The 22,736-nt window shown below is 55.9% G+C and overlaps 1 protein-coding gene across 1 annotated transcript in view; it reads right to left on the reverse strand.

Annotated features, from left to right (window-relative positions):
* Nucleotides 1-22,736, reverse strand: part of Pax8 (paired box 8) — a 53,577-nt gene that overhangs the window by 10,600 nt on the left and 20,241 nt on the right. Inside the window, 8 exon segments of the mRNA XM_046462822.1 lie at nt 5,221-5,427; nt 5,770-5,890; nt 10,105-10,280; nt 10,423-10,528; nt 10,531-10,550; nt 10,880-10,968; nt 12,620-12,817; nt 14,561-14,726. Of these exon segments, the coding sequence (XP_046318778.1) occupies nt 5,221-5,427; nt 5,770-5,890; nt 10,105-10,280; nt 10,423-10,528; nt 10,531-10,550; nt 10,880-10,968; nt 12,620-12,817; nt 14,561-14,726 (1,083 nt within the window).

Genomic DNA, 22,736 nt, shown 5'->3' on the forward strand with positions numbered 1-22,736 from the left:
AGGCTGGCATGGGCATTTGGAGCCAGGCCCAAGGAGCCAATGGACAAGACCCTGTGTCTTCAGCCTGGGGATCAGAGGACTGGGGGTCCTCATCCCGCTTCTGTAGCCAATCTTCTGCGTGCCCTGGCCAGGCACGTATGTGCCCTAATCCTATTGATCTACGCGTAAAATGGGAGCGAATAAGCCTCACGTGCCTTATTACCATTCCCCTGAAGTTGTCAACATACGCCACACCCAGGCTTTCATGCTACAGATGGACTCGGATCAGTGCAGGGAGCACACCTTAGAAATGGCCACGTCAGTAGACCTTGCAGAATAAACCCTCTTTACAACGAGCTGTCAGCTATTTGAAGCTGTGGGAGGGTCCTACCTGAACGCCACCTCTCACCTGTTGACTTTCACTGCAGGGTCTGGCCATGTCTGGTGTTGGACCAAACAGGGTGGGACCCATTGGGATCCTTGAGGTGGGCTCTGCTCATCTGACCCAGGGTCATCAGGGGAACACGGGAGGGTTGGAACAGAGGTAAGGAGAAGGGAACTGTGGCATATTTAGAAGGAGAAGAGAAACAGAAGGAGAGGGCCACCTGATGAACCCTCAGACTCAGCCCCGTTGGCCCTGGGTGCAGCGCCCAGCCAGGCACTGGGGACCATGGGAGGGAGAGGAGTGGGGAGGTGGAGGGGTGGTGGCATGGGGGAGAGGTGGAAGAGGGTGGTGGTGGCCGACCAGGCCTGACACCTTCTTCCCTCCTCCTTCCCCACCGAGGGGGATGGGGAGTCCTCTAGATCCCAACTGTGGGTGGGGGAAATCCCTCCAAACCACATCTTCCTGCCTGTCACATGGGGCTAACTTGGGAGAGCTGATGACTGGGTTCACCTTCTCCTGGATTGGAGGGCAGGGGCGTCCCAGCACAGTGAGTTAAGAAGGACACTGAGGCAGCCTGTGTCTGCCATGACTGGGGACAGGGTGGTGGGGACCAGTCTGGGCTCATGGGACACCTCTCTGCTAGTGCTCTTCTGTCCCTGGCGGCCTGAGGTCCCTGTTCCCCCCCTCCAGACCTCATCCTGGGGCTTTCCCTCCACTGACCCTGGGCTCTGGAGCTGTGCGGTGCAGTGGGCAGACTCCAGGGCACACATTCCATTAGGCCACAAGTACCCCCTCCCCGAGCACGAGTCCCCACACTGCCCCTGCAAATGGAATTCCTTGTCCTCCGTCCCCTATGTTCTGATATTTTAATGTTCCTCTCCCTGGAGTCACCTCATTTCCTTTTTGGATCACCTGCCAGAGCAGAACTGGACACATCCCTCCCATGATACCTGGCCCTCCTGGAAAACGCTCTCCTGTGGCCCTCACCCAATTGTGCGGCCCTGGCCTATCCCGGCAACCCAGAACCCTCTTTGCCCCAACTCCTTAAAAAAGATCAGGGGTATGCAGGCTGGGAGTTAGCTCGTGGTAGAGTGTATGCCTAGCATGTGAAAGGGCCTGGGTTCCATCCCTAGCACTGGAAAATAATAATATTTCTTCCAGAAAGCCAACAACCTTGCTTCCTTCTTAGAAACCAAACAGCAGATGCCATGAGCTTAAAATGCTCCAGAATAGCCTAACTCACTCTCTCTCTCTCTCTCTCTCTCTCTCTCTTTTAAGACTCTTCATCCTTAATTTGTGTAATTCCATCTCCTCTGCATTCAACATATTTCCAATGTGGCCTTATGTTTAAGAAGTTGACATAGGCCCAGGCCCAAGTTGACTGGCTGGGAGGTGGGATTCTCTAAGACATCTCTAGCACCCCAGGATCATTGGTAAGTATTCTAGAGAGCAGCAGAGCTGGGCGGGAAGACCTTAGCTGGAGGAATGCAGAGGGTAGAGGTGACTTCAGACTATTTCATTTGCCCCCTTTGATGTCTGCCCTCTGTGTGACCCCTTTTCAATTCCTTATCTTGTTCTGATAGCATGGAGAATTATGGCAACCCAGAAATCTCTTTGGCAGGACTAAATATAATTTTGCACAAAAGGACAGAGGAGGGTAATGAGCCCTTTGATGATAAAACCTAACTTCAAGCTTTCTGATCAGCTGAGCTGCAGTCAGCCTTGGAGCAGCAGGGTAAGATTGGCCTTGATGTTACTGGCAGGGCCGGGCTGCGGGATCCGCACTGGGATGTGGACTGGGCTGTCCGAAGAGGACTGGCAGGCATCTCAGGGGCAGTCTATTCCCTAATGCTTCCTCCTTCTTGAAGCTGAGATTCAGAAGGGAAGTCACTCTGGACATCACACTAACAGAGCTACCAGCTTTGGAATGCTGCTCAGGGGAAGCAGGTAAAGGGGTTGCAGGAAATGGCAGGAGGCCCTCGGGTCACACAGCAGAGGGGAGCCAGGAAGGTCCATGCAGGTCACAGCTGAGCTGATTATGGAATGGAAACTCCCAGACGGTCCCCCCTCGCCCTGTCTGCAGAATTTCCTAGGAGAGCTCGGTCTCTTTTCCTTTCTTTCAAATTTCACCTCTTCTAGGTCTGCAGCCCCCCAGACCCTTGAGCTCATGCCCCTCTGGTCCTCCCGTGTCCTATCCTGTCCTCTGAGACCTCCCACCAGGGCTCAGCCTTGTTAGGTATCTAGGCCCAACCTTGACCATAGGCCTCAGCTGGACAGTGTGAGGAGCTCTAGGCCAACACCCCGAGCTCGGCACGGTTGCCAGCCGCTGCCTGCCCGCCCTTCAGCTGCAGGACTGCCTTGGCTCCTTGAACAGCAGTCCTGACTTGCTTCCTGCTCCCAGCCACCTGCCTGGACCCCAGTCCCTCCAAGCCTGGACACTCCTTGCCCTTTTTGGGGCCCTGGCCTCTGTGCTGAATCTCCAGCCCTGGGGCCAGCCACTGGTCTCCTTGGGTGCTCACACCTGAAGTGCAACAGCATCTGGGTTTGGCTTTGAGGTCACCTGCCAGGACATGACAGTGCTGTATATCTGGCTGCCTGCTGCCTCGGGGACCACCTGCTGTCTGCTGCCAGCTGCCTGGTCCTGTGGGTTGGATCAGCTCCCTGTCCCACAGCTGGCTGGAGTGGGCTTGTCCACTAAATGAAGAGCCAAAGAGCCAATAGACGTTGGTTGACTGCACTTGCAGCCTTCCTTAAAAGGGTCCTGGGGAGGCCGGGCGTGGCGGTGCACACCCGTAATCCCAATGGCTCGGGAGGCTGAGGCAGGAGGATAGCGAGTTTAAAACCAGCCTCAGCAAAAGTGAGGTGCTAAGCAACTCAGTGAGACCCTGTCTCTAAATAAAATACAAATAGGGCTGGGGACATGGCTCAGTGGTCAAGGGCCCCTGAGTTCAATCTCGGGTACCAAAATAATAATAATAACAACAACAACAACAACAACAATAATAATAATAATAATAATTTTTAAAAGGGGGGTCTTGGGGAGGGGAGAGAGTGTGGAGAGGCCTCAGGATCAGGGAGTTGGCCCTGGGCTGTTGTGTGGGCTCTGATGTACCAGCGTCTAGCCGCCATCTATCCTTCCCTCTTTCTCACTGGCCCTGCCATGCTTCTGCAGCTCACACAGGAAAAAAACTGTTCCCCATCATCTCTCCCAGTCCCACCTACTTCTCCACTGCCCTACCTCCTGCCATTCCCACAGGCACCTGAGTTTGCCCAGGGACTGGCCCATCCACCCCACAGCACATTCGAGCCTCCTCTACTCCTCCTTTCCTTCCACTGTCTGCCTGACACCATTTCACTCAGACCACAGCTTTTCTTCTTTAGTCCTCTGGTCAAGACAAATGACCCATCTCTGCTGACTTCATCCTCTCCACATTGCAAACTCCGGAGTCAACATTTTTTCCCTCGCATCAGCCCTTAAACATTGCCTCTCTGCCCACTCTCTGAATGTCCATCTCCACCAACAGGACCTCCCGGCTTAGAGGTAGGGATGCACCGGGAAGGGAAAAAATTCTAGGTACTAGGGAGTAAACACAGGGTGGGTTACGAGAAAGGATCTGTGCACTTGACTCAGAGATCTCTCTGGGCTGGCAGAGGTGCTGGCCCTCTGGGACAGTGGCTTCACGTCCAAAGGCTCTCTGGGGGCAAGGCCTACTCAAACAGCGCAGCCCTTCACTGAGCTAGCTGGGCTACCTGGTGCCCATAAAAGACTTCATTTCAAGACAACCTGTGAGGTCCAGCACGTGTGAAAGCACGGTGCAGATGGCCGGTCTGACTCTGGGTTGTCTCTGTACCAGGTGTCCTTGCCCCCTTGCCCTGGTCTCTGCTCTAGCCTCTCAGGGTAGTCAGGATGGGAGCAAGGGCAGGGAGGCATTCTCTCTGTCCCTAAATGCCTGCACACCTTGGAGACAGCTCCAACACAAGGGAGACGGGTCTCTGCTGAGCTAATAGTTGCCTGGTTGGCCTTCTGCCTGGCTGGTCCACATCTGAAGTAGTTCGTTTCTGTGGATGCCCTTCAGACTTCACTGGGAGTCTCTGTCTCTGCCCAAGACAAACCTGGACTTTTACACACAGCACAGGCCCTGGCTGACTGGGAGGATGCCCTTCTGTCAGGGAGACAGAGAACCTGAGGACTGGCCCTGGGATTCAGGTCCAGCCTCGGATGCAGGATACATGCTCCCACCTGTGGATGGGCAAGTTTCTCCTTTTCCGTGCAGGGCAAGGTTTGCTCCAGGTGGCTTGAACCTGCTTCTAGCTCTCAATGCAGATGAGGTTCCTGACAGGAGGCCCATCGGGCCCCCCCCCCCCCCCCCCCCCGCCCTTACTTGGTTGAAAGATGCAGGAGCATCCTTGGCTGGCCCTGCCTTGTGCAAATGGGGAGAGCTACATCACAGAGGCCCAGATGGAACTGGCCCCCATTCCTTTTGAGGACTTTGATCCAGAAAGGATCAAAGGTCACTGCCTTTGCCCTATGCGGTTTTCTTCTTCCCCTTTTTTTTCACTTTAAGACCAAGACCAAATGTCCCCAGTTTCAGCATCTGGCTCCTTGCCTTTGGGTCCCTGTTCTTCCACGGGGTCCTGGGAGGGGGAGGGGGGGCTGCACCACTTCCTGGCACCCCCAGAGCGCCTGTCCCTTCGTAGCCTGTCCAGACCGCACCGGAACCGCGCCTGGGCGCCGCCACCTCCGCCAAGTCGCGGGACACAAAGCGGCGGTGCTGGCCCAGGTGGGGCCGGGGACCTGGGCCAGCCCGAGGCCCTCCCTCCCCCCGCGTACCTGCACGGGGACCTCCCTGTCGTACCTGAGAGGAGGGCCTGGCCCGTGAACTGCCCGTACACGGAGGCAGCATGGGGAAAGGCATTGAAGGGCGGGACCGAGGCGCCCGCGGGGCCCCCGGCGCCGACTTGCTGCAGATCCAAAAAGGCGGAGCTAGATAAAGAGGAAGGGGTGGAGCTAGAACTGGACAGCTCGGGGCTTTCCTGCTTTATGGCGAAGGGTGAATGAGGATCTGCCGGAGGGAGGGAGACAACAAGGAGAGAGGGGTGTGAGATGGCGGGGCGGGCACATGCACGACAGCCATGGATGCGGCCGGCGGCGGGCGGGCGGGCGGCAGGTGGCCGTGGGCCCGCAGGTGCGATGCCGCCTGTGCCCGCAGGAGGGCGCCAGGAGACCCAGGAGGTGGGCTGAGGCACGCCCCCTTGTCCCCCTGGAGGCCCAGCCTGCAGCCCACCTCTCCTCTCCAGGCTGGGGCCACAGAAGCTCCTCCTGACATCAGCCACATCTGCCCTCCCCTGCCCTCCAGCCGCCCTCGCAGCTGGGCCCGGGTGGCCCAGGCGCCTTGGCATCCTACCTGCCACCACGGGGTAGCTCTGGTGAGTCGACAGGTTGCGCCCCAGGGGCGTGTTGGAAGGGGTCAAGGTGGCCTTCCCATCCTCCAGGGTGCTGTTGAGCAAGGGCAGCGGGTAGAGGCCCTGCGGGGGGAAAGAGGAATCAGTAGGGCACAGGGAGGCCCTGGCTAAGTTTTCCAGAGCCTGCAGCCTGTCTCTGGACATGAGGGCCCTAATCTCCCCAGGAAAGGCCCCTTTCCTCCTTGGCTCCTGGTGTCCCTTGTTCCAGGTGGCCTGTTGAAGGAATTCCTATTCTGCAACTCAAAGCCCTGCTGTTCTTCTCCCAGTCCCACAGTGGGAGTGCCTCTTCCGAGGGCCCAGAGTTCAAGGTTGGCTGGTGGCAGGAGAGTCCAGGTACAGGATGGCTGGTGTTCTTTAAGGAACTGTGTCCTTGCTGGACACTGGTCTCTCCTTGTCCCCTCACATGGTTTGAGCATGGCCAATGCCAGTGGCTGGAACAGGCAGTTCACAGTCCTGCAGCCACTATTCAGGTATTCACCTTCAAATAGAAAATGCAGGCACAGTGGGTCCCGGTGGCACACAGGAGGCTAGGGCAAGAGGGTGGCTTGAGTTCAAAGCCCACCTCAGCAAAAGCAAGGCGCTAAGCAACTCAGTGAGACCCTGTCTCCAAATAGAATACAAAATGGGGTGGCTCAGTGGTTGAATGCCCCTGAGTTCAATCCCCAGCAACAAAAAAAAAAAAAAAAAAAGAAAAAGAAAAAAAGAAAAAGAAAGAAAGAAAAGAAAAGAAAGAAAGAAAATGAGGCACAGAGAGGTTCAGAAACTCCACACCCTCCCCTGTGGGCTGGAGGTGGGATTCAGATTCCAGTGCGCTGCTGTGTCACCTGCTGCCCTAAACTGGATGACATCCTGACCACTTCTTATACTTACATTGGGGTTTTGCCTGTCAATCTCATGGAGTCCCCCCTCCCCAGTCCCTTGACATGAGTGCATGTGACCATGTCTGTTTGGTACATGTAGAGGCTGGACCACGAGGGTAAATGTCCCTGTTTTGCTTATTGAAACCAGGACTAAACCTAGGACATCAGAGTCTGACTCTGGTCCACAGGACAGGTGCATTCTCTCTCCAAAGCCAAGCCAAAAGCAGCATGCAGATTCTGCTTGAAAGATGCTTGCTGTTCATTTTGGTTGCAAATCTCTTCATCAGGTGCTTGGGGTTTTCCTTCCCCAAAAAACCTTACTTTAGGACTCCTACTGACTTCCCCAGTCTTGAACATGACCATGGCCTAAGGTGTTCCTTCAAAAAATAACTTGTTCAACTAAAGACAGGAGAATACCTTCCACCAGGGAGGGACAGCACACACCTGTTTCCTACACATGGGTCACACACACACACACACACACACACACGCAAACACCCTGCAGGAGACACTGTGAAACTGATATCCAGGTGTGCTCCGTGTTACATAACAGCTGAACGAAAGCCTGTCGCTCTTGGTTATTTCCACTGAGCAGGGCTCTCCATAAAGCTGCAGCGCTTTCTGGTTGCATGCTGGGCACCTTTGGAAGCTGCAGGCAATTCTGGAGGGCACCAGGGCACCATTAGCATGTAGCAGCAATTACTGACTAAGTGGTGCTCTGGTTCCGTGCCTTCCGAGGGGGCCAACCCAGGCAGGGCGGAGTTGCTCAGAGCCCAGCCTGGCTTAATGAAATTGAATAAAATCCCTAAATTCTAGACAGTATAAGAAAAGTTTGGAAGGCCTTTGGTTGAGTTGATTTGATATCAAAATATTTACTCAAGATATTTCTAGTCTCCAAAAACCAGGCTATTCAATGAAAGAAGAAAAAAGAAACAACTAGAGTCTAACGTTTTGAATGGCTTAAACATCTCAGAGATGACTGGATTGTTTTCTGGGGTTGAACCTGGATTTGGGGCAGAGCCGCACAATGCTTCAGAACTCAGGCAAGCCAAGGCGTTTAGTTTATCTGACTTCCTGCAGCCTTGTTCTCACCTGTGTTAGCAGGTGGGAATCAGACCTAGTCCTGCACTCCCCTATTCCAATAGACCTAGGATCTGCTTCGCCAATGTGAAGAGTGAATGAGATATTATCTACAAACTTATATGCAACGCTCATCCCAGAATGCTTGCGGACAACAGATGCTCAATGAGCAGTTATGATAGATATTATTTGGGGGTTTGGGGAAGAGTCAGAAGCTGCCAAATTCTTGGTCTCTAGCATCATAATATTCATGCTGTGTTGGTCCGCTTCTTGGTGGGCTTGTGAACTAGCAGAAGGAGAGCTCTACGGGCTTCTGATGATGCTCCCTCGTAAAATAGCAACCAGGACAGAGGCCACCAGGAGTTCCCATTAAACTTTTTCCCCTGATTGATTTTCCAGACAAGAAGCTGGTGTCTTTGCCCCATGCTAAGGTCAAGTGTGAGAATCGGTGCTTTGCTCTTGGATCCCCCAGCCAGAGGGCCTCTCTGTGCCCATGTGCGAGAACACAGTGTTACTCTGGAAGCACAGTCAGTACCAAAGGCTGGGGAGGCAGGGGCTCAGACCTAAGAAGCCCTGGGCACAGGCTGGGTTCTCCGTGCCCCTCACCACCCAGCCAGGTGCCTGAGAGAAGGAGTGATTCACAGTCTGCACCTGGATTTCCTCCTCTGTAGGCTGCGTGGTGGTGGTGGCAGTTTCAGATGCTTTTGCTTGGTCTTCATTCAAACCAGGATGTATATGGAAGCATCTTTGCCAAGCAGGTAAAGTGGCACTGTCTGAATAAAACTGGGGCTGATAGGCCTGAGCCTGGCAGCCATCTATTTCCTCAAGCCTTTGCCTGCTCTCTGGGCCTGGGCTATCTCCACACAAGTGGGGAAGGAGGACGGGGTGGTCCCTGAGGTCCCCTCTAGCTCTGAGAGCCTCTCGTTCCTGGATCCCCCGAATATGTATGCCAGCAGGGTCCAGGGGCTCTCTGTAGCCAGGCAGGGTCCTTTGGGAGTTAGGTTGGAGCCAGGATATGGCTCTGGGACCCAGCAGGTGCCCAGGTGTTATCAGGGGGTTTCTTTGCTCTCTGGGGCAGCTGGAGCTGCACTCTGGTTTCTGCAGGCTTGCTCTCACAGAGAGGCCATCCTGTAGGCCACTATGGATGCCCTGTCCCCTCCTGGAGCTGTGCCGACCCTCGGATGAGCACCCAGGCCCTCTCCCAGGTCTGCCGACGGGACAGCCAGCTCTCTCTGCACCCCTCATCGTTGTCACAGCCAAGGCTGATAAAATCGCTGACGCAGATCGCCTGCCCAGCTGTGGGGCTGGCCGGGGGCCAGCAGTCCAGCTGGCCACTGGCGACTGTTCAGTTGATCATTGGCAGCACCCCTACTGTCCTACTTAGATCTTAAAGGTGTACGTACACACACACAGGCTCGCCTCCGTTCTGGATCAGCGTGGGCCCCCCAGGGAGGCTCCTCAGCTGGCTGACTTGGGGGCCAGACTCAATGCTCCCCAGACAATATGAACCCAGGGCTAAGTGGTTGTCAGCGAGGCAGAGGCTCTGCTGGCCTCGGGAAGGGACCTCTCACATCTCGCTCAGCTTTTCCCAGAGGCCAACCTGTCCTGGGTGCTGGGAAGAAAGACTCCCAGCAGCTGGTGACCTACTGTCCCGATTTCCCCAGGCACCTCTGTGCCCTCCTGGGACAGCGTTGAGTGGCTATTCCAAGAGGCACGCAGAGTTAGGTGCTGGGGACGAGAGCCATGGCCGAGAGCCTGCACCACCCTCCAGACACCACTGTGCCTCGCTGCGCCCACTAGGTCCTTTCTATGCACCTGAGAAGTCCCCAGGAGCCACGTGTGGGTCGCAGGACCAGAGACAGGGGACGGAGCTCGTCTGAGGGGCAGGGGTGGATTCGCAGAGCGGCGTTGAGCTGAGTCATAGCGGCCAAGTGGTATTTTTCCAGGAGGAGAAGTAGGAGGAAAGGCATTCTCTGTGGAGGGCACATGGTGTGCCAGGGCAGAGGGGTGTGGACGAGGGTGGCATGCTTGGGGACATGAGTAATGCAGGCTCATGGGGTGTGCAAGGGGAGGTGGGGCCAGAAGGGTGCTCAGGTCATAGCGGGAAGGCCAATTGACAGTGACAGCGTCTGGCCCTGATAGCACAGAGATGGCACCCCTGGCTATGCCACCCACCCTTAAAGGGACAGGCTCCAAGGTGAGGGCAGGCAAGAGGCCAGGAGTGGAGCTGCCGGAGCACCCATGGAAATTGAGGCTCGAGGCCACGTGGAGCAGGTGCCCCAGCACACCACCCCCCAGCCCCCGGCCCCAGAGCTCTCCGGACTCAGCCTGGCTCACCTGCTCGCCTTTGGTGTGGCCCGGGGAGGCGTAGGCCTCGGGGTAGTGCTGCCGCTCGAATGGGCACTCGAGTGGCTCCAGGTGGTGCTGGCTGAAGGCGTCCGTGCGCAGGTGCTTCCGGGGCCCACTGCTGCTGCTCTGGGAGTCGATGCTGAGCCGGCAGCTATCCTGGTCACCTGCGTAGCCAGGCAGGGAGAAGGTTTTCAGGGGAGCCATCCACCCATCCAGGGACGCCAAGGGCCGGGCTCCCAGGTCTAGGCCTGTGACCCTGTTGGGGACAGAGCCCCGAGTGTCCCCGCCCATCCCCACAGGACTCACTGTCATCCATTTTCCTCTTGCTGTCGCTGCCAGGCTGGGCGATTCCCAGGAGCCCGTTGATGGAGTAGGTGGAGCCCAGGGAGTCCGACTGGGGGGACTCGGGGGGGGCGTGACGGCAGAGCTGGGGACTGCAGTGGGCGAGAGGGAGAGTGTCAGGCGGAGGGAGTGCCCCCAGCCCCTGCAGCCATCCTGGAGGGACCAGCCAGCCACATGGTGACCCGAGCCCTGAGCCCTGGTGGCAGCTGGAGTCACCCATGCCTGTCCTTTCCACCTCTCTGTGTCTACAGGACCTTCCATGGGGACCAAGACAGGCCTGTCAACGTGACAGCTCCGTCCACTCAGGGGCTGGGGCAGGTGGGTGGCATGGGTGCTGGGGTGCGTCTGGGGGCTCCTGTGGGGATGCGGTGGGGGTCTGTGTGCCAGGGGTTTTGTGAGCTTCCAAGCCCCCAGAACTCACTCAGTGTGTGTCCCGGGCTCAGGGACTTGGTGGCCACGCAGCTGTCCATGGGGAGGTTGAACGGTTGCTGCACTTTGGTCCGGATGATTCTGCGAGAAAGAACAAGAATGTCACTAGAGAAAGGGGAGGAAACAGGCCCGAGCACTGCCCAGATAGGTGGCCTTTCTGACACTCCACTGGTCATCTCAGAGGGGTTTCCGACTCAGCTAGTCCACGTCTGTGATGGTGTGGATGTGAGATGTCCCCAAAGCTCAGGTGTAAGACAATGCCAGAAGGTTCAGGGGAGAAATGACTGGGGTGTCAGCCTCAGCCCAGTGAACTGACCCCTGCTGGGATGAGCTGATGGCAGCTGAGGTGGTGGGTGTGGCTGGGCAGGTGGGCATGGGGCTGGCTCTGGGGTACATGTTTGTATCTGGCGAGTGGAGTCTCTTTCTGCTTCCTGATCCCCATGTGAGCCTCTTCCCTCCGCCACACTCTCCCGCCATGAGGTTCAGCCTCATCTCCAGCCTGAGGAATGGAGCCTGCTGTCTATGGATTGAGACCTCTGACACCATGAGCCCTTAATAAATTCTTCCTCCTCTATAGAGGTGATGCTCGGGTCATTTAGTCACAGCAACGAGAAAGCTACTAGAACAACATCCAAACCCCTGATCTCTGTCCTCACACCAGCCCTGCCTGTGTCCTCAGGTCATGTTGGAAACATCAGTCACTCAAGGTCAAGTGCAGATGGGGCATCTGCCTGCTCCTCCCAATCAGGCTCGTCCCCAAGTTCTGTGGGTTTGACCTTGATAACCTCTCCAGCCTTGATCCTTCCTTGATAACCTCAGCGCATGCCAACAGTGTTCTTTCCCGCCGCGGGCACTCATGGCCCACTCCTCCACTCTTGACCCTTTCCAATCGACTCACCCTATTGGGGCAAGGTGAGATTTTTGAAATGCAAGTCAGCATCCTGCTTAAAATCTGACAAGGGCTCAGAGGTCAAAAGCAAAGAGTATGTAACTTGGCACCAACCCCTCAGCATGCCTCAGGTTCCCTTCCCTCTGTCTGCTGGCTCTCCTTTAGCTTCTTGTATAAGACCCTGTTAGCCACAGGGCATTTGAATGTCTCAGACCTTTTTCCTTTGCTGCCTTTTGACTAGTCAGCTCTTCTTCCTTGCCTCTTACTCAAGGGAAGCCTTTCATAACCCCATAAAGTCACCCTGTGCTGGTCCACATGCCCCCATGTTCCTGTCCTTAGCAGGACTTGGAGCTGCATTTTTATAATGTCTGTGTGGATACTGGGTTTGCGTCTGTGCTCCTATTAGACTGTAAGCTGCACAGGGGAGGAGTTTTGTGTCCCCAGGGCCTGCAGGTGATGGGTAACTGAGTGAGTGATGAATAATGGATGAAGAGTAAGCGCTTGATGGGTGGTAACTATCTGCAGGGCTGAACAGATGACCAGGTGCTTGAATGGGGCCAGGAGAGGGGTCAGGAGATGACCAGTTCAGGAACATTCTTTGGTCAAATGAAAGAGGATGTGGTATCTGAGGAAGGAAGGTGCAGATGGGTCCCTGTGGAGTGGGGCAGGAGGAGGGTGCCCCCAGCGTGGAGAGAGGAGGCAGGGGGGACACCTGCGGGGACGGAGAGGTCCTGCCAACTCTGCAGCCCAAGGCCCAAGTCCCTCTGGGTTGGGCCCCTGCTCAGTTCCTTCATGATCCCAAAGCCAGGCACCCGCCCAAGACCTGAGGCTGTAGTCTCTCACCTGTTGATGGAGCTGACACTGGGCACGGTGTCATTGTCACAGACGCCCTCGGCCAGGAGCCGGTCCCTGATCTCCCAGGCAAACATGGTGGGGTTCTGCCGCTTGTAATCCCCAATCTTCTCCACCACCTTGGGGGTGGCCACCTTGGGCTTGGAGCCCCCTATCACTCCAGGCCGGATGCTTCCAGTCTCGTAATACCTACTCCAATAGAGAACCCCAAAGAATTACCCAATAAGCAGGGGGTCTCTGGGGGAGACGTCGCCAGAGCCCCCCCCCATCTGTCTGAAGCTTCTGGGGAGGGCCATGGGAGTGAGGTGCCCAAGGCTGCCTCCAGCACCCGGCGTGCCCAGAACTGTCCACATCCCTTTCTTGGGGAGGCTCATGCTGCCGCCAAACCAGAGCCCTCTGCTGGACGCCCCGGCTCCTCTCCTTGCCTTGCCTCTGTCCAGGCTCTGCCTGCCCCCATCAGGGCCAGGGGCACGAGGTGTCCCCTGTAAGGAGGGGCATCTTGGCTGGGCCCAGTGGGAACCGTGGGACACAGTGGCGGTTTCTCTGGGCTGAAGGCTGACTGATCTTCTCCTTGACCATCTTGCTTCCACTGGCGGTGTGAGGCTGGTGCCCTGGACTCTGGAGGCCAGCCTTGGGGATCCCTGGCCAGGCTCAGTCCCTCAAGCTGAGCCTGCTCGCGTCCAGCCTCTGCCCCGCTCTCTGCTGTGGCAGATGGGTGGCCTGGGTCAGGACATCCTCCCCTCCCTGCTGTAGACACCCTCTTCTGCCATCGGGGCCAATCTGTCTCTCCAAACTCTCTGTTGGTCACTAGTGATCAGAGCTCCTCTCCTGTCTGGGACTCCACAGCCATCTCAGGAATCCCCTCTCCTGGACCCCAACCTGACAGCCCAGGGCAGGGAGTCGGGGTTTCCAGGGTTCACTTACATCCAGGCCCTTTGCCTCCTAGCACCGGGGGTCCCCCTGAATCCACGTGAAGGGTGGAGGAGGGGGACGGGTGCATGGAACTACCTCAAAACCCAGAGTCCTCCAGGGCGGGGCATTTCTGCTGGAAGCCTGTGCTGCCCCTGCCCCCCCCCCCCCGAAGTAGTTCCCAACCTGGTTGCAGAGGGAAGATGGGGGCTTAGACCCAGTCCCCTAAATCAGTCTGAGCTAGAGCACAGACATTTAATTTTATTGTTATGTTTAAGTTTCTTCCAGGGCAGCTGGGGCTGAGGGCCACCATGTTGGGTGCTTATAGAGCAGCAGTTCCCAGGAGTCCCGAGTGTCACCTCATAAGAATCCCAGCCTCTAGGCCCAACTCCCAGAGAGGCTACTCAGGGAGGCTGAGCTGGGCCTGGAGACTGAGCAAGCCACCCTCTTGCTTCTGTCGCAGGGGCACAAACCCAGATGTCCCCTTTGCAGTGGTTAGACCCCAGGAGCCTTCTCTACTGTGGGGCCCTCCTAGGGGCCCCATTTCCCTAGGTGTCACCAGAGAAGGAACTGGGGGGGTGAGTCTCCTGTATGAAGAGCAAAGACGGCTGCAGAAATAAGACATGGGTAAAGGATAAAAAAGAGCCGGGCGCAGTGGTGCACCCTGTCATCCCAGCAGCTCGGGAGGCCGAGGCAGGAGGATGTCGAGGTCAAGGCCAGCCTCAGCAGTGGTAAGGTGCTAAGCAACTCAGTGAGGCCCTGTCTCCAAATAAAATAGAAAATAGGGCTGGGGATGGGGCTCAGTGGTCGAGTGCCTTGAGTTCAGTCCTGTTAACCCCCTTCCCCCCCAAAAGAGAGAAGCCAAAGGAAGGAGAAACGGGCGGAGAAGGAAGCGAGGACAGGGAACAGCAGGAGGCCATAGCGGACAGAGGCTCCACCACACCCTGTCCAGGTCCCAGGACTGAAGCTGGACGTGGGAGGCCAGCTCTGCAGAGCATGGGGCGTGCTGAACTGCGAGCTTACCTGCCGAGGATCTTGCTCACGCAGCCGTGGCTGATACGGAGCTGGCGAGAGATGTCGCAGGGCCTCACGCCCTGGTGGGCCAGGTCCACGATGCGCTGGCGCACCACTTCCGGCAGGGGTCTGCCATTCACAAAGGCCCCTCCCAGCTGGTTCAGCCCGCCATGGCCTGGAAACACAACACCCGGGGACAGTTGTCAGGACCAGGCGGGGAGGTGGGGAAGCATCAGCTGCGGGTGTGCCACCGTGACTGAGCCCCGTCGGCCTCCTGCACGCCCTTCCCACTCGGAGTCCCACCCCCTGGACGGGGCATCAGTGGTCCTGATGCTCAGACCCGACGCCCACTGCTGGTTCCAGAGGGGCGCAGCATGCCCTGGGGGCCCTGGGGGCCTGTCCTATCTCCTTCTGACCAAGCCCTTCACTCCAGACACCAACCCCCTTCCTTCCTCTGAAGGCAGGTAAGGAGAAAGACTCAGGGTGTCCTTGTGTCCTGGGTGACCTGGGGGGACCCTCTCCTCCCTGGGTCTCCTTTCCTTTTCTATGAAATGAGGGCTCAGGAGGAGATCCATAGTCTCCCCACTTCTCTTTAAACCACAGAAGTGGTGTTGAAACCCGATCACAAACATAAACACCAAAGAATGAACCCAGAGCATCTCTGGTTGAGCTTGGGGGAGTGGACCCCAGTCCTGACCACGGGTGTCCTGCCTGAGAGAGCCTCAGGGTTTCTCCTCTAACAGGTCAGAGCACTAAAATGGCGGGCACAGGCCTGGCGGGGCACCCCATGGGCTCCAGGGTGGCCCCGTCAGGCCGCAGGCTCTCAGCTGCTTTCCTGCTCTGGCCTTGGTCCTCCTCCATTCTGAGCCCATTCTCTCAGCAGACCTGTGCTGAGTGCCCACTCTGTGCCAGCCACGGTGGGGGGCTCATGGTCACTGAGGTAAATAAGGCAGACCCCGGCCCGCTCTCGCCTCTGGATTTATTATAGTGGAATCCCAAAGTAGCAAACAGTCCGTTGGAACCAGAGGAGGGGACCTGGCCCTGGTCAGGAAATCACGGAAGGGTTCCTGGAAAGTCGAAGCTGAGGCCAAAGGTAAAGAGGTGCCCGCCGAGTGGGAGAAGAAGGAGAAAACTATTCCAGGCAGTGGAACAGCGTGTGCAAAGGCTTTGAGGCCAGAGGGCACCATCGGTCAGACTCCCTAACATGTTCCACTCCATGAAACCACCCAGTGGGGCTAATTTTAGGACTCAGATCTCCACTTATTCAACCAGGGGACTGGGACCAGGAGAATTTTAGCCACTTGTTTTACATGACTCATTCGAGACTCAGACTATACCAGAAAGAGCCAGGATCCACCCGAAGTCTGAGGCTCAGACCGGAGCTGCTCCCAGGCTACCCAGTGGCTCAGTGGCCAGAGCTGGCTGGTAAGGTGTGGGACTGGCCTGCAGTCCTTTCTGAAGGTGCTGTGGCCTGGGTAGGGAAGGTCTTTTCACACCAGAGCATGATTTGGTGGTTGACCTGGAGGTGGTCAGAACCCCGGGGTGGGAGTCAGAGGGAGTGGGCAGGCGAGAAGGAGCCATGACCAGGCCCCTGTGGGAGCCAGTGGAGTCTATTTACGACTGCGGGCGGGAAGGGTCTTAGCCGGGCACCGAGTGCCTATCATTGCCCAGTGACAGCACGTTCTGAGCTGCCTGTCCACGTCTCCTCAGGGGCTCCAGCGGCCTTCAGCAGAACAGCTCCCTTAAAACAAAGGGCTTCGAGCCTCTGCCCTGGGCTGCGAGCCTCTGCCCTGGACTGTGAGCCTCTGCCCTGGGCAGTAAGTTAGAGGAAAAGGCCACGGGCTGAGCACCAGTGTGAGAGTCGCAATGACCACCCTCCTGTGGAGGCTACTGGGTGAGCCTGGGCATGGCTGCTACCTCGCCCCTTCTAGGCAACCTGTCCAGCGAGTGCTTTCCACTACATCCGGAGCAAAGCCCAAGGGGCCTTCAGCGCAGCCCAGACAGTGGGAAGAGCAGCCCTCACGCTGGCCCCTCTGGCCACGCATCTCCCCCACCCGCTATCATACTGCCCTTTGGATCTTTTGGGCCCAGAGGCTAAACACAAAGGGGTGCTGGACAATTTCCCAAACAGACACGATCTGCTAGGTCCAGCTTTGCCCTCATTTTCCAGAACTTCCGATGCCCATACGAGGAGGAGGCTTGGGTGTTTGTGCCAAGGCCAAGAACCACGGGGTCAGATTCCTGCCTCGACCTGACGGTTCCAATCTCATCCTTTGAGAAGGTGGGCTGGGGCTGGTTTGCCACCCCAGTGTTTCTGTCTATTGAACATACTTCTCGTGTCTGCTGCTGTCCTGGGACAAGTGCCACAAGAAGATGAGGATGGACGTGGAGAAGTGTTGGGTGGCTGAAAACCCTGATAGAAATGGGAATGTTTTTCTGATTTTGTTTTTTGTTCACATGGCTGAGGGCTCTGACCCAGGCGCGGCCCCAGGACTTTCCAACATAAGTGCGTGTCAGAATCACTGAGGAGGTCGGCGAAAATGGCTGGACTCAAGGCTGTTTCTGAATTAGTAGGTCTAGGACGCAACCAAGAATCTGTGTTTCTAAGAAGTTTCCAGAAGGTGTGACTGTTGCTGGTTTGAGACCACGCGGAGGTCCCTGGTTTAGGCCAGGTAATGGCTGGTGAAGACAATTTTAAGAGAATGACTCTGCTTGTTCCCCTTTCCTCCAACCCCTTCTCCTAAGAATATCAAGTATTCTTTATGTACTTTGGTTTTCTTTTTTTTTTTTTCCTTTTTGTACTAGGGATTGAGCCTAGGGGCACTTAACCACTGAGCCACATCCCCATCCCTTTTTGGTTTTTTATTTTAAAACAGGGTCTCTCTAAGTTGCTTAGGGCCTTGATGAATTGCTGAGGCTGGCCTTGAACTTGCCAGCCTCCTGCCTCAGTCTCTGGAGCCACTGATTACTGGTGTGTACCACCAAGCTGGGCTTGTACTTTGGATTTCATTTCTTTTAAACTCAGTGACCCATCCACCAAGTGCCAATCATGACTCAGATACCAAGTGCTGAGGCTCAAACCTTGATCTGTCCCTTGGGTCCTTAAACCTTTTCAGTGGATACAATCAGATAAATTGGGAATTGCCATGTTGAGGGAGAAGTCCCCAAGAGAGGTCAGTCCAGCTGTTAAGTGATCGGAGGGCAGTTGCGGGGAGGAGAGTTTAGGAGGTGACCCAGGAAGGCATTTCCACAGGAAGCAGGAGCAAATCCCATGTGTGAGTCTTGGTGACTTGGAGAAGTTGAGAGGCATGGACAGGCAGGAAGGTGAGCTGGAGAGGCCTGGCCGCTGCGGATGAAGTGGCTCCTATGGTTTGAGGTTTTGAACTGAGTCCCTGCAATGGAAGGACTTTCATCTTTCCTGTGTCCGGTGTGGGGGAGTGGACTTTTCGAGGTGAGTCACCACCAAACACCCAGAGGTGGGTGCAGGCTTCCTTCCTGCCCTGGGGAGTGGCCTAGTGCCCACTGTGTTGACCCCCTTTCTACAATGCTCTGCAGACGGGTGGGCCTGAGGCCGGAAGCCAGTAGTGAGTAGGAGCCCCTGGCTGGGCGCGAGGCGGGTGCAGGGAAGGTGTGAGCCAGGAAGAGATTTGAGGTTTAAGCAAAGACCCTTTGCCTTCTGGAGGGCAGGGAGGAGCGTGGGTGGGGAGGGGTGGGTGTGGAGGAGGAAGACCTGTGGCCTGGCCAGATGCTGCAGACAGGGGGCCAGAGCTTTCTCAGGTCCCAGGGGACTTATCCTTAGCTCTATGTGGGGCTTGCTCTCTCCTTTGGGAAAGTGATGTTCAGAGAGGCGTAAGGCCATCTTTATAATTTTTCACCACTTAGAAGACTCTAAGGAGCAGTGACAGGAGAAGAAAAAGGAGGCTGATGTCCCGAGAGTCTCATTACATGCACTGATATCAAACCTTTAAGTTGCAGGGAGACTTCTCCCAGGCCTGGAGTGCTTTGCCCACATCCCTGTCACAGAACCGTCACAGAACCGACTGCATGAACAGAAGCTTTATCTAGTGTGGATTCCTGTGCATTCCTCAAGGGCAGGGCCTGTCTTTGTCTCCCTAACACCCGATGCACAGTTTAATCAGCGCCTGCATACACATGGGACAGAAACGTGCTCTGCATTGTAGGAGTGGTGGCAGTGATTCGGGGATCCTCTGTGGTGACCCCCAAGTCCCAGACTCCAGCACCACCCCTGGTCTCCATCTCAGCCTGGCCTGTGCTCCAACATTCCCCGAATGCTCACCTGCAGGTCTGTGGTCTCCACGCCCTCCAAGTTTCTCCCTTTCCAGAGTCAAGTCCATGCCTTCTGCTTCAATGTGCTCCCAAGAAAGTGTCTCAGAACCATGGAACCCCAGGGCCCTGCCTGCAGAGCATGAGGTCATGGATCACGTAGACACAGAGCCTCGGATTAGGACGAAAAGAGCAGGAATGCAGGAAAGCAGCACCCTGTGTCTGCTGCACCCCAGTGTGCTGGGTGGCCCTGGGGATCTCTGTGCCTCCCTTTGTCCTCCTCAGGGGACTGGAGAAGAGAAGGTCTGAGGAAAGCTCAGACCTCAGAATCTCATTGAGTCTTCCTCCTCTGACCTGTTCTAGAACCTGAGATTCCATAAAGTGTCCCCCAGGGTGTTTTGGTTGGTGTTTGTCTTTGTTTTGAGACAGGGTCTCACTAAGTTGCCCAGGATGGCCTTGAACTTCGGATGCTCCTGCCTCAGCCTCGGAGGAGCTAGGATTACAGATATGCTCCTTTGGGTCAGGCTTTGTTTTATATTGTCTATCTCCTTTCTACTCAGTCCTTCCTCTGCAGCTACAAATGCAATTAAGTTAATCCGTGTTGCTTCCCTAGCCCTTGCATTGGAAAAAAATTATTTTCTTGACCATGAATTTTTTTCTTCCTATATATATATATTTGTACTAGAGACTGAACCCAGGGGTGTTTAACCACTGAGCCCCGGCCCCAGCCCATTTTTGGTATTTTATTTAAAGACAGACTCTTGCTAAGTGGCTTATGGCCTCGCTAACTTGCTGAGGTTGGCCTTGAACTTGGAGATCCTCCTGCCTCCACCACATCTGACTTTCCTGTTTTCAACCCCGTCTTAAGAAGCAGGCAAATGTGCTGCTCCCGATCCCTTCTTTCCTCCCACTGGCCCACTGCCTCCTGCTGGGCATGTGCGTCAGCACTTGGCCATGGGGGTAGTGGGTGGCCAGGGAGGGGCTGCCAGGGGCCATGTTCTCTCTCTCCAAGGGGTCTCCACACAAGGCTGTCCACTGGCTCCTTGTACCTTCAGTCTGGGCTTTCCGATCTCTTTTCCACCATGTCTGTTGCGCCCCCAGGTTTCTCTGTCTCAAATATCAGGGCTTCTCCACTCTGAGGCTCTCCTTGGAGGCTCACTCACACTCTTCCTCTACCACCCGTCTTCGGAGACATCGTGGGTGTCCCAGGTGTCTCTAGGTCAAGTCTTCCTGCCACTTGCACATTCAGCTTCCTGTTGGAAATCGCCACTTAGACGACAGAGAGGCTGCTTCTCTCGTGTTGGCTGGTGACCGCAGTGCCCTGCAAGCGTGGAGCTTGCCACCTTCTGTGACACCCTCTGGATTTGGCTTCTGCATGTCCTTGGAACTATTGGAGGATCCCCTACTGCGGGGCCCTGGCACATGCTGCTGCCTTGGCTTGGACCTCTTGTCTTATCTGTTGACTCTTGTGCATCTTGTGGAACTCAGCTCCAGGCCACTTCCTCCAGGGGCTCTGCTTCATCCTGCAGAGCAGGTCAGGGTCTTGTTTAGATGTTCTCAGAATACCCTTTATCTTTCTCCCACAACATCCATCAACATGAAGGATCAATACGATTGTTTTTTGAGAAATTTGGTTGAAAACAATAGGAGGAGAGTTTTATAGTCAAGGGAACTTGGGGGTGGAGAAGAGTGGCTGGTGGGGCCTCATGTGCTAGTTTAATTCTCTTGGTAGGTCCACGAGGAGGAGAGGGCTTTAATACAGGGGATTGGTTTTCTGGGTGTTGGAGAAAAATAAGAGTATTGAGGAGGAACTGAGGTGATCTGAGATACAAGGAGGAGAGAGGAAGGAGGGGGAGGAGGGATGGAGGCAGGGGAGGAGGGAGGAAGGAGGGGGAGGAGGGATGGAGGCAGGGGAGGAGGGAGGAAGGAGGGGGAGGAGGGAGGAAGGAGGGAGAGGAGGGAGGGAGGCAGGGGGAGGAGGGAGGGAGGCAGAAGGAGGAGGGAGGAAGGAGGGGGAGGAGGGAGGGAGGCAGGGGGAAGAGGGGGGAAAGAGGGGGAGGAGGGAGGGAGGCAGGGGGAGGAGGGAAGTAGGAGGGGAGGGAGGGGGAGAAGGGAGGAAGGAGGGGGAGGAGAGAGGGAGGGAGGCAGGGAGGCGGGCAGATCCACAGTCAGTCAGTGAAGCCCACAAGCTCTTGGCCTCCAGCAGCTTGGCTTCCTCTGAAGTGTGCTCTTCAACATGAACGAGGTCCAGATCCCACAGCCCAGGAGGAGAGAGGCTGGCCTGCTGCTGAGGAGCCGGGGTGCATGCGGGGGCCCTCCCGTGGCTTCCATGCAGTCCTGGACTTCAACACTGGAAGTGTGCACACTTGCTGGCTGGCACTTTCACCAAGAGCTTCCTGTTGGATGTGGCGGTGTTTCTGTGGGAGCATGTTCTGCCGAGATAAGAAGCCTTCTCTCCATTTGACACCAGCAGGGAAACTGTCATTAATGGAGGTCTTTACATTCTGAGCCAAGAAGACCTTTCCTTCTAACTCTGGCGATAAAGGCTCTATGGAGGACGGCGGGGGGACAGATTCTGTCCTCATGGTTTCTAGCAGAGTTGGGGCGATGTCAACATGCATTCAGGGGAAGATCCATGAGGGCCAGGCTAAGCTGGGGGCACAGTGGATAAGAGTGCAAACTGCTCCTCCTGAGAACCAGAGAGCCCACTGAGGGGAGTTTCTGACAGTTCTGAGTGGCGATGCTGCCCCTTCAAGTCTGCCACTGTCCAGTTGGTATAAAAGAAACTGGCTCCCGGTTTTCGTTGCCAGGGAGCTCAACACTATGGTCAAGGTCAAAGACATGATCAGTCCAGCCCTGGAATTTTCGGACTCTTCAGGTACCAAGTATGCATCAGTCAATGGTGTCGTTGCAAAACAGAAACTTACTCCTAGGTATTTCAACAGAAGGGCTTTAATGCAAGGAATTGTTTTCCCAGGTGTTGGAGAAAAATAAGCACACTCAGGAGGAACTGAGGTCATTCTGAGATATAAGCTGAGCGTCCCATACAAGCTGATACAATTCCAAATCTGAAAAGTTCCAGAATCCAAAATCCTTTGAGCGCTAACATGATACCACAAATGAAAAGTTCCAGTCCTGGTCTCTGTGAAGGTGGCAGTCACAACACAGGTGCATGAAAACATGGCATAAAATAACCTTCAGGATATGTGCATAAGGTGTATATGGAACATCCATGAGTGTCATTTATCTCCATAAATGCATGCAAACACATAAGCTATCTCAGTAAGTATATGCAAAAACATTACAAGATCCCCAAGGAGTCCGAAGTCCAGCACTTCTCTGGCCCAAGCATGCTGAACACGGGGTGCGCAAGCCACTGCCCCAGGGCTGCAGGAAGCAGAGGGCAGAGCTAGAGTTATAGGAATGGAGATCTTGGAGGGAGTGCCACAGAGCTGGGGCTTGGACCTCTGAGGGGACGTGGGAGACTGTCCCTGGAAGGGCTGGACCAGCTGATGCAAACCCCTTGAAGGAGGAAGTCCTTCCACAGTCTCCGGCCTTCCACCACCTGCCAGGTGGCCCTTTCCCTCACAGAAGTCCAAACTGATAGGCAGCTTTCAAACTTGTCCCCCTGCCTGGATGCGTGGGCAGGGCTCATACAGCCACTTATTTCCCTTCTCCGAAGCTGTGTAGGCAGAGTTGGGAAGCGCTACTTGGATCTTGGCAAGGGCTGCTCCTGCATTGACTCTGCCCCTAGGTGTGCTGGGTGAGCGCAGTGCATGTATGGGACTAGGCACTGGGCCTGGCCTGGGTGGGCCCTCCACAGTGTCACCGTCACCGTGACCACCTTGATCATCCTGGTTCCGTGCCAGGCCCTGCTGCAGCATGATACACAGATCAAGAT

The sequence above is a fragment of the Marmota monax genome, unplaced genomic scaffold (genome assembly GCF_021218885.2).
Source record: "Marmota monax isolate L192 unplaced genomic scaffold, Marmota_monax_Labrador192_F-V1.1 WCK01_AAM20220418_F8-fsc00245, whole genome shotgun sequence".
NCBI lineage: Eukaryota > Metazoa > Chordata > Mammalia > Rodentia > Sciuridae > Marmota > Marmota monax.